The 13,606-nt window shown below is 50.2% G+C and overlaps 1 protein-coding gene across 2 annotated transcripts; it reads right to left on the minus strand.

The window, feature by feature from the left end:
- Positions 1 to 88: 88 nt before the first annotated feature.
- Positions 89 to 12,906, minus strand: LOC100774695 (isochorismatase domain-containing protein 2B). 2 transcript variants are annotated; one of them, XM_027430677.2, is made up of 6 exons: positions 12,715 to 12,905; positions 5,958 to 6,098; positions 5,450 to 5,659; positions 5,179 to 5,249; positions 3,875 to 3,992; positions 89 to 498 (listed from the first exon to the last, which is right to left on the minus strand). In XM_027430677.2, the coding sequence occupies exons 2-6, from the start codon at positions 6,093 to 6,095 to the stop codon at positions 403 to 405; spliced, it is 633 nt and encodes a 210-aa protein (XP_027286478.1). In that variant the 5' UTR covers positions 6,096 to 6,098; positions 12,715 to 12,905; the 3' UTR covers positions 89 to 402. The 2 variants fall into 2 exon arrangements, with proteins under 2 accessions (XP_027286478.1, XP_027286479.1); XM_027430678.2 differs by lacking the exon at positions 89 to 498 and adding an exon at positions 3,450 to 3,669 and having other exon boundaries at positions 12,715 to 12,906.
- Positions 12,907 to 13,606: the final 700 nt, after the last annotated feature.

The raw sequence follows: 13,606 nt of genomic DNA on the forward strand, positions 1-13,606 counted from the left end.
CTTTCTCCCCCTCCCACAGACCCCTGTAACCCCCCGGGATGCTCGCCCCCCTCCCCGCCCCGCGCCAATCCCAATAATGGTTCGGTCCTCAGCCACATCAATGTTTATTCTCCGAGACCCGGGTCCCAGTTGTGACATTCCTCCTTCCCCCTCCTTTTCCCGCTCCGTGAAGTGGCCCGGGGCCCAGCCCCCCCCCCACCTTGCCCTCAGCCAATTCCCACCCGGCACCAGGAGTCTCATTTGCATTTCCGGGACCAGCTGCCCAATAAGAAGGCGAGACCACGCCTCCCCTCCCACGGGGGCGGGTCTCCTGGCGGACTGCACCACTCTTGGGATCCGTGGATGCAGGAGAAGCCATCCATCAAAGTCTGGGTGACAGGGAGGGTGGGTCCATCCTGCAAGTCAGGGCCTGGAGTCCAGCAACAGGGGGTTGCTCTTGCCTTGGAAGAAGCTTAGCAGCCCGATGTCCGGGACTGGCTCCTTAATGATCTTCTGGATCTACAGGCAGAGGAGGTCAAGAAGTCAAGAACCATCCACCCCCCTCCCCCACCCCCCCACACCCCATCTCCATGACGTCGGATGTGAGGAGCAACTCTGTCTTCATCTCTGTCAGCATCACTTCTCCAGTCAACCACTTAAAAGTTTCCTTGGTGGCCCTCTTCCTCACCCTTGCCTGGCTGAGCTACACCGCCCCCCCCCCCCCCGTTGGTCTGCTCTGTTGTCTTGGACCAACCACTAAGGGTGGATGTGTCTACTTTGGGGTCTCTTCACTAATCTCGTCTTTCCCATCATGCCTTTAGGCCCTCAGCTCCCACACAGGCCCAAACTCTCAACGCATTCACACAAGTCCCTCTTGGTTGAACAGGAGGAACGAGCCCCATTACCCTCCATCAGCCAGTTCAGCCAAGTTTATCTCCAGAAAACTAAACCAAAAAACCAAAAACCAAAAAGAAAAAAGAAAACCCCATAAATCCCGAACGTCCACTGCCTCTTCCTACTTAAGTCCCACTACTGAGTGGAGCATGTGTGAAGGCTGGTCTCTCTTCAGTTCCAGGACACCCAGATATCTGGTGGCGGCCAGCTCCCATTCTTCTTCTTTTAAATGAAGCATAGCTGAAGTTTATTAAGATATTTGAAAAGTAGCTCTTAGGAGCAAAGAGAGGTGTTTTATCTCTTGCCTGCAGCCCCAGTAGCCTCTGGGGTCTCCTGAAAGGAAGAAAAGTAACCCCAAAGCATGCTTCCCTAAGAGGGAGCTAGCTCCTACCCTATGCACTCTAGGGCTCCATGGATGAGCAAATACTCCCCACGTGGGTTTTCTTTACTTCTTGCTGATGTTGCTGGAGTAGAATCTAGGGCCTTGCCAAAGCTAGACAGCTAGCTACTCTATAGTAACAACACCCACAGACTGCCCTTGGGTACCACAGTGGCTGGGCTATTGCTAAACCCTGAATCTTTCCCAAGACATGGTTCCTGTCTCCCTCTCCTTGATGGGGATGTCCTTCTGTATGCTGTTAATATATGTTTCTCTTACTGGTTGATGAATAAAACACTGATTGGAGAGTAGCCAGAAAGAAAGTATAGGCGGGACTGCCAGACAAGAATTCTGGGGAGAGGACACAGAGGCTTAGACATCACAGAGATGCCATTTGCTACCAGGAAGATAGGACATCAGGGGCATTCTCCAGTAAGCCGAGACTATGTAGAGATACTTAGATTAATAGAAATGGGTTAATAATTAAGAGAGAGCTAGCATGGGGCCTCCGGCAGTGGAATCAGTATTTATCCCTAGTGCACAAATGGACTATGGGAGCCCATTCCCTATGGTGGGATGCTCTCTCAGCCTAGATACACGGGGAGGGCCTAGGCCCTGCCCCAAATGATGTGACAGACTTGATGATCCCTGATGGGGGTAGGATGGGAGGGTCGGTGGGGGACATGGGAGGATGGGAGGGAGAGGGAACTGGGATTGATATGTAAAATAAGATTATATATATATATAAAATATAGTATATTATATATATTATATATAATAATATATATGTAATATAGAATATATTATTAATATATAATATGTAACACATATTATATATTACATATTATATATTATAATTATATATATACAGAGAGAGAGAGAGAGAGAGAGAGAGAGCACACTAGTCAGTAAGAAGCCTGAGCCATCAGCCAAACAATTTATAATTAATATAAGTCTTTGTGTATTTATTTGGGACTAAATGGCTGTGGACCAGGCAGAACAAGAAACTTCCGCTATCATCTCCCTCCCCAACCTGCCAGCACTGGCCACACTCAGCTACACACAATTCTTGGAATAAGACAAACTCAACCCCAGCTCTCGGCCTTTGCTGCAGCTATCTCCCAGTCTTGTGTTCAAGGTTATCTGCTGCCATTTTCTCACCACTCTTTACAGTCCGTTATACTGCTAATAAACATTCAAACTGACCATGTAGCCAAGGATGGCTCTCCTGCCTGCACCCTCAAGAGGGCTACAACAGGGTGTGGTGGAGTCTCTAACTCCAGACTTCGGGAGGCAGAGGCAGGCAGATCCCCAGGAGGACAGCCTGGCCTCCATACTAAGTTCCAAAGGCCAGCCAGGGCTATACCGTAAGAGCCCATCTCAGAGAGCAACAGAAAGAGTGATGGGATCACAGACGTGCACCACCACACCCAGTTTCTGTAGTTCTGCGTGGTCAAACCCAGGGCTTCCTGAATGCTAGCCAAGCCCTCTATGGAGCCACATCCAATTCCCGGCCCTGACCACGCCCAGTTGGTGGTATCACTAATCAGGATTTCTCCCTACACACGTATGTGTGGGTTCATGTGTACGTGTGTGCATGGAAGCCAGAATATGAAGTCAGGTATCTTTTCCTTAATTGCTCTCCACCTTCCTTCTGAGACACAGTCTCTCACTGAACCAGGGACCCTCCTGTCTCCCCAATGCAGCACCCAGCTTTTATGTGGGTTCTGGGGATCCACACTCAGGTCCTCAGGTTTGTATGGCAAACGCTTAGCCAACTGAGTCACCTTCCCAAATCTGTTGCATTTTTTTTTTTTCTGAGACAGGGTTTCTCTGTGTAGCTTTGGAGCCTATCCTGGCACTCCTCCGTAGACCAGGCTGGCCTCGAACTCACACAGATCTGCCTGCCTCTGCCTCCCGAGTGCTGGGATTAAAGGCGTGTGCCACCAATGCCCAGCTGCATTGGTTTTTTAAAAAGGTATTTTTTTTTTTCTTTTGGCTGGACTTGATGGTGTACCGTCCTAATCCCAGCACTCAGGAGGCAGAGGCATGTGGACACACACACACACACACACACACACACACACACACACACACACCTGCTTGCATGCAAGCTCCCAGTGAATGGCACACACACATTAACAGAAAACTAAATAAGTAAATAGATAAATAGATAAAAATAAATTAGGATTGGAGATACAGCTCAAATCAGTAGTGTATTTCCCTTGCAGACACAAAGCTCTGGTTATATCATCACCAGCACTACATAAAAACAAACAAACAAAAAAGCAGGCTGCCCAACAATTTAGAGTAGTGGTTGCTCTTCCAGAGGACCTGGATTTGATTTCCGGTACCCACATGATGCTCACAATTGTCTATATCTCCAGTGCAGGGAAGCCAGTACCCTCTTCTGGCCTCTGAGGGCACCAAGTGCCAGGCACACGGGTGATGCACAGACATACATACAGGCAAAACACACAATAAAACAGAACAGAAGTTAAAGACACAAAGCAACAAACAAAAAACAAACAACAAAACAAAACAAAAAAATAAACCATAGAGGAAGGGAAATATTTCTTCTACGCCTAGGTGACGGAGGGGGTCCAGCAGGAGGGCCTTTACCTCCTTGAACTGGGGGTGTGCAGCGTCCTTTACCAGTTGAAGAATCAGAACTTCGCTGGTAGACAGAAAGACACCACTCTGTCGCATCCGATCCAGTGCCACCAGCCGGTTCAGCTCGCTGCAGAGGGCAGAGCAGGAGAGGACAAGGATCTAACTAAGCTGTGCCACATCTGTGTTGAGGGACAGTTTCCTCTCAATGGAAACACTCCCTTCAGGTGTGTGTGTGGGGGGCTCATGAGACTCAGGAGGTAAACCAGAGGCCATTCGTGGGGCTGGAGAGACGGCTCAGTGGTTAACACTCGAGACCCTTGCAGAGTACCTGGGTTCAATTCCCAGCACCCATATATAGTAGCTCATGGTCATCTGTAACTCCCATTCCGGGGGATCTGACGCCCTCTTCTAGCCTCTGCAAGCACCGGGCATGCATGCGAATGTTTTCTATACATATACATAAGCAAAACATGCATCCACAAATAAAATGAAAATTTAAAAGGCCACATGCCCAGGAAAGCAGACGCTTGGAAGATTCTCAGAGGCCCTTTCCCAGCTTTAGAAAAGAGGGCAACAACTGTCAGAGGGGACTCCCACCAGCTGTGGAGCAGCTAGGGAGAGGAGACTTAGCTGTAAGAAGAGGCTCTGGGACAGTTGAGCTGTCCGCTCAACCTGTGTAGAGCCTGAGTCTTCAACCAGTGTTGACTTGGGCTCTTCAGCGGTGCACCCTCACCGACACTCCCGTTAGTAACCCCAATAAAAACTCAAAGCTTCACGGCTAGAGAGATGGCTCAGCAGTTAAGAGCACTATCTGCTCTTGCAGAGGACCTGAGTTCAATACCCAGCACCCACAAGGCAGCTCACAGCTGTCTATAACTCCTGTTCCAGCAGACCTGACACCCTCATACTAATGCATATAAAATTAAATAAACAATTTTTTTTACAAAACAAGAAATTGAGCCGGGCGTTGGTGGTGCATGCCCTTAATCCCAGCACTCAGGAGGCAGAGGAAGGTGGATCTCTGTGAGTTCGAGGCCAGCCTGGTCTACAGAGTGAGTGCCAGGATAGGCTCCAAAGCTACACAGAGAAACCCTGTCTCGAAAAACCAAAAATAAAATAAAATAAAAAACAAGAAATTGATTCAACTGTTTGACATTGGTTTTGATACAAAGCTTACATCGGTTCCTTTTCTGGGGCGAGTAGATGTCTGAGTGCTGGAATTCCCCAGGAAACATTTGTCATACAACAATATGACACATGGCCAGTGCCCCAGATGTCCCCAACACACACCCAACACAGGGTGACCTTCTCACCTTCTAGAAGAGCAGGCATCCACCGCCACATGGACCTGTAGCCCTCGGTCCAGGAGGTCGAGGGCCGTGTGCTAAGGGGCAGAGAGAGGTCAAGGTGAGACTCAGAGTAGACCAGTGGACCCACTGAGGGCCTGAGCATCCTAGACCAGAAGCAAACACTGAAACAGCAGGTGAGAGCGGCTCTCGTCAAAGCTAGGGCCACGTGAGCAGGGGAAAGGACATGAGAGGGCTAGCAGGAAGATTAGGGACCCCTGAGGACAAGGAGTCTCACCAAGATGCAGCCTTGGGTCTCAAGGCCACAGAGCAGCACCGAGCGCAGCTGGGGCCGTTTGTCCAGCTCCTGCTGCAACGGGGGCACCATACTAAAGCAGGTTTTGCTCATGGCTTGTAGGCCCTGAGCGCCCAGCTCGGGAACTGTGGGGCCCAGGCCTTGTGGGTACTGCTCCGTCAGCAAGACAGGGACATCCAGCAGCCGGGCCACCTGTATGGGAGGGAAAACATTGTGCTGGGACCCAAATATGAGGGCTGAGGACAAGATTCTTGGGTCTGAGGGATGAGGGTTGCGGGCTACACTCTTGGGTCTTGGGAAGGAAAAGTTAGCATGTACCTTTTTTTTCCCCCCCTTTTGGTTTTTCATGACAGGGTTTCTCTGTAGCTCTGGAGGCTGTCCTGGAACTCATTCCGTAGACCAGGCTGGTCTCGAACTCACAGAGACCCAACTGCCTCTGCCTCCCGATTAAAGGCGTGAGCCACCACCACCTGGCATAGTTGGCACGTACCTTAAGCATCCGAGCGGCCATTGACACGATCTGTGGGAAGTAGAGGACTTTGCCTCGAAGTTTCTCCTGCATGTCACATAGGAACAGGATGCAGGACTCGGGGAGGATCCGGCCCAGGCTAGCCCTGGCTGCTGCCATTGTCTGGGGGTGGACAGAGGGACAGTAGGCAGGGTCAGGCGGGGACAACGGTTCAGGGGTTCATTCAGAGTCTGTGCACTTGGCTCTGTGGCCCATGAATTTCATCTTACTGCTTCTACCTCTGGGCCCTTTTATCTGTTGTTGTGTGGCCTGGGATTCCCCCCCTCCCTTCCACCCTCCTGCCCAGTTCATAGGTGAGAATACTTGCCCACCAAGTCATTTTTTAAAAAGATCTTTCTTTCTGTATCATGTATATAGTGCGTGCCAGAAGAGGACACCAGATCCCATTACAGATGGCTTTGAGCCACCATGTGGTTGCTGGGAATTGAACTCAGGACCTCTGGAAGAACAGTCAGTGCTCTTAACCCCTGAGCCATATCTCCAGCCCCCGCCCACCAAAGTCTTATCGGAGCAAGTCTACCTTGTTCCCACCACCACTGACAGCCTCCCAGAATGCACCTCCCTTTTCTGCTCCCCAAATTGTGTACAGTGCTGGCAAGTAATGCAGTCACCTCTTTCTACCTGTCCTTAATGGAGGTCACTCAGGCTTCCACCCCCTGGGAAAACTGAGGTCTGAGCATAATGTCACCATAAGGTGACCCACTCAGGGACATACAGATCTTGGACATTGTCTTTGAGGCATCTCTATAGCCACAGGGGGCTGGAGAGATAGTTTAGCCATTAACAAGTAGGCTCACAATAAAAAAAAAAAAAAAGTAAGGAAAAGTGCCACACGGTCTTGCTACCATAGCCCATGCAGGTCTTAAATTTAAAATCTTCTTGCTTCAGCCCCCTGAGTTCTAGGATAGCAAGCATGTGCCACACTCCCAGCTTGGCCAATACTTCCTTCTAGCTCAGTTTGTCTACGTGTGAAACACCATGGCTGAACATCTATCTGGGTCTGGGAAAGAGAGGGTGGTGTCCCCACAGGATGGGTATTAAGAAACCACAGAATGTAACAAACCGCCTAACATGTACTTGCTACAGCACAGAACCGCCAAAATGTTATGTTTAGTTAAAGACACCAAAACACACGGCACGATCCATTCATATGAAATGGCCAGAATAAGCCACGTGTAGTCGCTCACACAGTAACCCTAGAGCCCAGGACAGCAAGAATCGCTGAGTTCTTTTCAAGGGTGGCTTGAGGTGCATGAGCTCCAAGGTAGCCTGGGCTGCAGAGTTTTGAGTAGCCAAGAACAGAGCTGGCCAGATGGCTCAGTGGGTAAAAGTGCCTGCCAATGAACCTAAGGACCCACGGCTGACTGGACTCTGGTGGAAGGAGGTAACCAACACCCAAGAGTTGTCCTCTGACCTCCTTATACATACACCCCCCACACATGCTGTGGAATATTATTTTAACGAGGCAAAGATACATTACATTTGCTTATGCTGCAGAATAATACTTGAACTGTGTAAGGATGTGTTCCATTTATTCACGCTGCATTTGTTGAATGACGCAAAGATGTGTGTTTATTTGTGTACAAATGTGCTGCCTTTGTTTACCTTGCCAAGGCACCCGGTTGGTCTAATAAAAAACTAAACGGCCAACAGCCAGGAAGAAGCAGGATAGGCAGATCTGGCAGGCGGAGTGTGGTAATATGTTATTTATGATTTATTAAAGCTTCTCTGAGGATTCAGAATGCAAAATCAGCCACAAGCCATAGAAGCCAGGCTCACACCTTTAATCCTGGGACTCAGGATTAAGAGGTAGACCGATCTCTGTGAGTCCAAGGCCACCCAGATCTACACAGGATTGATCCAGTCCTAAAGAGAAACAGCTTACACAAAGGTGGTTGCAGCATCTGGGATTACACGCCTTTAATCCCAGCATTAGGGAGGTATATAAGACAGGAGCAAGGTCTCAGTCTCAGGCATTCTTTCTACACTGAGAATAGGAACGCCCCAGCCCTGTTAGAGGTACGAGCTCTCTGGAAGCTTGGCTGCTTTGCTTCCCTGATCTTCAGGCTGAATCCTAATATCTGTCTCTGGGTCATTTATTTTTCATGCTACAGCAGACAGAGTAAGTAGAAGGAGAAATCTAGAGATAAGAAGAGAAGAAGGAGGAAAAAACAAGGGAGAGGGTGACACACTTGGGGGCAGAAGCCGGGCAGCTGCCAGCCAGACACAAGAAACAAGAAAGTAAGACATACATAAAGAAAGGTAAAAAGCCCCAAGGCAAAACATAGATGAAGAGAAACAGATTAAGTTCTAAGAGCTAGCAAGAAACCAGCCTAAGCTAAGGCCAAGAATTCATAACTAATAATGTCTCCATGTCTTGATTTGGGAGCTGGTTGGTGACCACCACTCCCCAAAAGGAAAACCTGGTACACACACACACACACACACACACACACACACACACACACACACACACACACACACTTTATAAAATAAGACCATGGGGGACTGGAGAGATGGCTCAGTGGTTAAGAGCACTTGTTGCTCTTGCAGAAGACCAGGGTTTGATTCCCAGAACCCACGTGGAGACTCAAAAGTTTTATGACCCGAGGTCCAGGGGATCCAATGCTCTTTTCTGAATTCTTGGGGTACCAGGTTTGCAAGTAGGTAAAACATTCACACACACACACACACACACACAGCTATGCATGAACACAGACACATCAAGACGACCCCCCCCCCGCCCACCACACACACACACAGGCTGGAGAGATGGCTCAGCTTTTAAGAGCACTGACTTTTCTTCCAGAGGACCGGGGTTCAAATCCCAGCACCAACGTGGCAGTTTAAAACTGTAACGAGGGTTCCAGGGGATCTGACACCTTCATACCAATTCACATAAAATAAAAAAAGTTAAAAATACACCACAAACTGAAGGGTCCTGAGGTGGGAACACGGCTAGTCTGAGGCTTAGGAGGTATGTCTTGCATCTCAGGCCTCAGGCCTGGAAGAACTCACGGGGGGGGGGGGGAGTAGCCATCCACTCAAATTTGGGGGGCTGGGCATTCAGCTCAGCTATAGAGTGCTTGCTTGGCACACACAGAAGTCTGGGTTCCATGCCTCACCCCACAAAAACCATGTGTGGTGGCAGAGGCTTGGGACCCCAGAACCCTGAAGGTGGGGACAGGAGGGAGGCTCAGAAGTTCAAAGTCGTTCTCTGCTACGAGCCAATTCCACGAAGCTCGGGCTACATGCGACCTTCTTTCAAAATAAAGGGAATTTTACCTCCTTATTCTCAGGAGAGGTCTGTAGAGCCTGTTAACACAAGATCAGGTTTCATGAGACATCTTACAACGTTTGTCATACTGTGATTCATTAGTTCACTGTGGTTTTGGTTGAAGACAGTTTTTGTTTTGTTTTTTTGAGACAGGGTTTCTGGGTGTAGCCCTGGGTCCTAGAACTCACTCTGTAGACCAGGCTGGCCTTGAACTCAGAAATCCACTTGCCTCTGCCTTCCGAGTGCTGGCATAAAAGGTGTGTGTCAATCCTCTCTTCATTTTTAAAAACATTTATTCATGTATTTTACACGAGTGCTCTGTCTGCATGTACACCTGCAGGCCAGAAGAGGGCACCAGATCTCATTCAAGGTGGTTGTGAGCCACCATGTGGTTGCTGGGAATTGAACTCAGGACCTCTGGAAGAGCAGTCAATGCTCTTAACTATTGAGCCATCTCTCCAGTCACCCCCTCCTCATTTTTTAAGGCTTAGTTCTTTTTACTTTATGTGTAAGTGCCTATGTCTATGGGTCATATTGACGCAGTAGCCACAGAGGCTAGAACAGGGTGTCAAATTGCCTGGAGCTGGAGTTAGCCCTATTAGCCACCAAGTGGATGCTGGACCCAGTTTCCCTATTCAAAAAAAAAAAAAAGAAATCAAATAAAGTGCTATAAAATTAAAATAATGGCCGGGCAGTGGTGGCGCACGCCTTTAATCCAGGTCTACAGAGCGAGTGCCAGGACAGCCTCCAAAGCCACAGAGAAACCCTGTCTCGAAAAACCAAAAAAAAAAAAAAAAATTAAACTAATGGCGTGAGGCCCGGTGAGACATGCTTGTAATTCCAGCACTTGGGTGGAGCCTAGTTGGGTGGCTGTGCCAAGAGCTGGAGGCCAGCCAGGGCTCCATCGTGAGTGACCTTGTCCCCAAAAAAGCTAAGCAATAAGAAATTTAAGATTGCATAATGTGTAACAGGTTCTCCAGTGAAGGATGAATCCAAACTTTGCAATAAAGACAACAGCCAGCAGAAACAGGCTGTGTGGATGAGGCCCAAAATTGGCAGCCACTTCCCTCTGGCCCTGTGCCTTCGTTCTCACAGTCCTGAGAACTGAGATGCAAGCCATGCCCACATGCCACAAACCTCTAGATTCAGAGCCCTGAGCTGTAGCGCAGTCAAGTCCCATCCTAAAGACCCTGGCTTCCCTTTTCCCAGAGGACAAGTGAGTGTCTGTGCACTTGTGCGCATAAGCGTACAGGAAAGCACACGGGTGAAGATCAGGGTACCACCTCAGGTGTTGGCCGCCGCCACATTCCACCCTGGGATAAAGTCTCTTTATCTGTCACTGCACCAGCCAAGCTAGCTGCCGGGGAAACTTCTGGGGAGTCTCCCCATCTCCACCTCTCCATCTCCCAGTACGAGTTTTGTAATCACAGTTAGACGCTACTGCGTCTGGCTTTACATGGGTACTGAGGACCCTGAACTCCTCACGCTCTAGTGGCAACTACTTTACCCACTGAGCAATCCACCCAGTCCCTGGAGGACCCCTCCTCACTCCCAGGGCTGTCTCCTGGTCCTGAGCACAAGGGCCACACCGGCAGCGAGAGATATTTCCGATGGAAGAGCTGGAGGGACACGTGGAGCATGGCAAAGACCTGGCAATCGGCTGAAGGCAGCCAGAAGCCGCAGAGGGTGAAAACTGGAGGCTCAGAAAGTCTCCCAGCCTGACAGGCGTCAGACCCTCTCGCCTTGCCTCTGCACTGGAAAGAGTCTGGTCACCGCCCTCAAAACGACAGCGACGCAAATCTTCGGATCCAGAAATCTGTCCCTAAGTATTTATCTGAATAGTTTATTAATCACAGGACTCTCTTGCCAGGGCTCCGGAGATAACGTGTCAAGCATAAATACAGACAGGCCCAGACTATGGACACTTGCAGCCTGGACACCTGGTGACGCAGGATGCCTTACACAAACCTTTGGAGATGCCTAGTGACCCACGGTACTTTATCCATTCTCTTCTAGGTGGCCTCGTAGCTACAGCAGATAGCTTCTCACGTAGTCAAGGCTGGCCTCGGACTCATGTCAGCCCTCCTGAGTTAGCTGTTTAAATGCTGGGATTACAGGTAGAGAGTCACCGTGCTGCGATAATACTTTCCCTTTTCTTTTTCTTTTCCACTATGTCACGAAGGACGACCCTGGACTTTGGATCCTCCAGCCTATACCCCCCACCCGAGTGTTGGAATTATAAACCTGCATAGCCACACACAGTTTAAACATTCAGTGCTAGGGATCAGGCTCAACACTGCCACAGAATCTTGCTAAATTGCCCAGGGGGCCTGGAATTCAATTTTTAGTTCTCCTGCTGAGGCTTCCAGAGTGGCTGGAATTACACACTGACGAAAAGCAGCGCTCAGGAAAGTGAAAACTTGGTGTGGAAGTGAAAACTTGGTGTGGAATACTCCCATCTGTGACTCCCCCCGCCCCACAAAAAAAAACTGGCAAATGCAGGTTTTTATTTTTCTTAAAAATTTCCATTTATCCCTGGGCGGTGGTGGCGCACGCCTTTAGTCCTAGCACTCGGGAGGCAGAGGCAGGCGGATCTCTGTGAGTTCGAGGCCAGCCTGGTCTCCAGAGCGAATTCCAGGACAGGCTCCAAAGCTACACAGGGAAACCCTGTCCGGAAAAACAAAAAAAGCGAAACAACCAAACCAAAACAAAATTTCCATTTATTTATTTAGTTTGTATATGGGAGAGGGTGCCCCTGTGAAGAAAATCTGACAAAGGCTGTGTCCTCTTTTTTTAATTAATTAATTAATTGACTAATTAACGGATGGCAGGGTGTTCTGTACCTAGGTTGACCGGGGACTTGCCAGGTACGTAGCTAAGCCTGGTTTGGACTCCTGATCCTCCTGCCTCCGCTTCCTATGTGCTAAATGACCTAGGCTGTGCCCTCTTTTATTAATTCATTTATTTTAGGCGGGGCTTCTCGTTGGTGCCTGGGTTGGCAGAGACCTTGCTGTGTAGCTGAGAGTTTTTACAACCGGGAGTTCACTTGGGGAAAGCTCGGCTGAGCTCCGTGCTACTTGTGGCATGCTCGTTTCCAAAAGGGCGGGGGGCTGGGGCTGTAGCTGGGTGACAGCGAGCGCTGGCCTGGCATTTCTTGATGCCCTGGGGCTCCGTTCTCCAGGACTGCCAGATGTGATGGGGAGGGACTGGGGACAGATTTGGAAGGAGGCTGTGTGACCCCGGGTGAGTTTCTCGCCTCCTCTTCCCCACTGGCGGGGCTGATGCAAAAGCTGGCCCTGGAGAGGGTGCAGGGTCCCCTCCCCGAGGGTCTCTCCTGATGCCAGCTGGAGTGCCACCCACCCAACCCCGGCCCGACGCCCCAGTGTGAGCGGCGGGACTATGGGCTCGCAAGCAGCGCAGCGCTCAGCGAACGGGACTTACCCCTAAAGTCCCAGGTTCGAGACCGGCTCCCCTCTCCAACGAGCCCTGTGACTTGTCTCCTCTGGATTCCCACGGACTCCGCACCGGGTCTCCTTTTTGCCCTGTGTGGACACCGGGGGCCGGCCGAGCCTTGGGTCACCCTCCCGTGTCGAGCCACCCAATCGGTGTCCCACGCCTCTGGCCCAATGCACAGACGCCTCTGCTACGCTCCCGTTTCTGTTAACCTGATTGGTCTGAGGAAGCCCGAGAAGGCGGAGATTCAGTGATTCTGACCAATGGGGATCCGCGGAGGGCGGGCGAGCTCTGGCTGAGAGCTCGGCCTCTAACCCGGAACGTGGGTGGATGCTGCCAGCAGCTGCAGGCTCTGTCTAGGCTGGGCTGGAGAGCCCGGGGACCGCCGCTGGATGCTCTCCTGCAAACCTAGCAGGAGGCAGGCTGAAGCAGCGGGATTGCCAGTTCAAGACCAGCCAGGACTACTCAGTGAGAGCCTGTCAGCAAAACAACAAAAGAACGTGCCTACTAAGAGACCCGAGGGCATTTTGCCCCCTGCTAGAGGGTTTGTTTTCTCCCTTTCCATGTATTCAGCACTTGCCCGCTATGGTGGTTCACCCCTGTAATCCTAGCTGGAGTTCAAGGAATATGTTAAAAAATAAGTTAGAAAAACTGGAGTACGGTGCTTATTGTTCATGATCCCAAGTACTCAGAAGCAAAGGCAGGAGCATTCTCTTTGATTTGTAGATAAGAGAAAAAGGCTGGGCATGGTGGTAACTGTAAACCCAGCACTTGGGACGCTGGGGGAGGCAGGGGGATCATTTCGGGGGAAGAACTTGAGGCCCGCCAGAGCCATAGCTACACACAGAGTCCCAGGTTAGCCTGGGCTACAGAGTGTGAC

The sequence above is a fragment of the Cricetulus griseus genome, chromosome 9 (assembly GCF_003668045.3).
Source record: "Cricetulus griseus strain 17A/GY chromosome 9, alternate assembly CriGri-PICRH-1.0, whole genome shotgun sequence".
NCBI lineage: Eukaryota > Metazoa > Chordata > Mammalia > Rodentia > Cricetidae > Cricetulus > Cricetulus griseus.

Excerpts from the sequence above, each read along its gene's own strand:
- LOC100774695 (XM_027430677.2), bottom strand. The coding sequence starts at position 6,095 with ATGGCAGCAGCCAGGGCTAGCCTGGGCCGGATCCTCCCCGAGTCCTGC. Across the intron at positions 3,993-5,178 it reads GATGCCTGCTCTTCTAGAAG|CGAGCTGAACCGGCTGGTGG; the intron begins GTGAGAAGGTCA and ends TGCCCTCTGCAG. Across the intron at positions 499-3,874 it reads CACACCCCCAGTTCAAGGAG|ATCCAGAAGATCATTAAGGA; the intron begins GTAAAGGCCCTC and ends CTCTGCCTGTAG.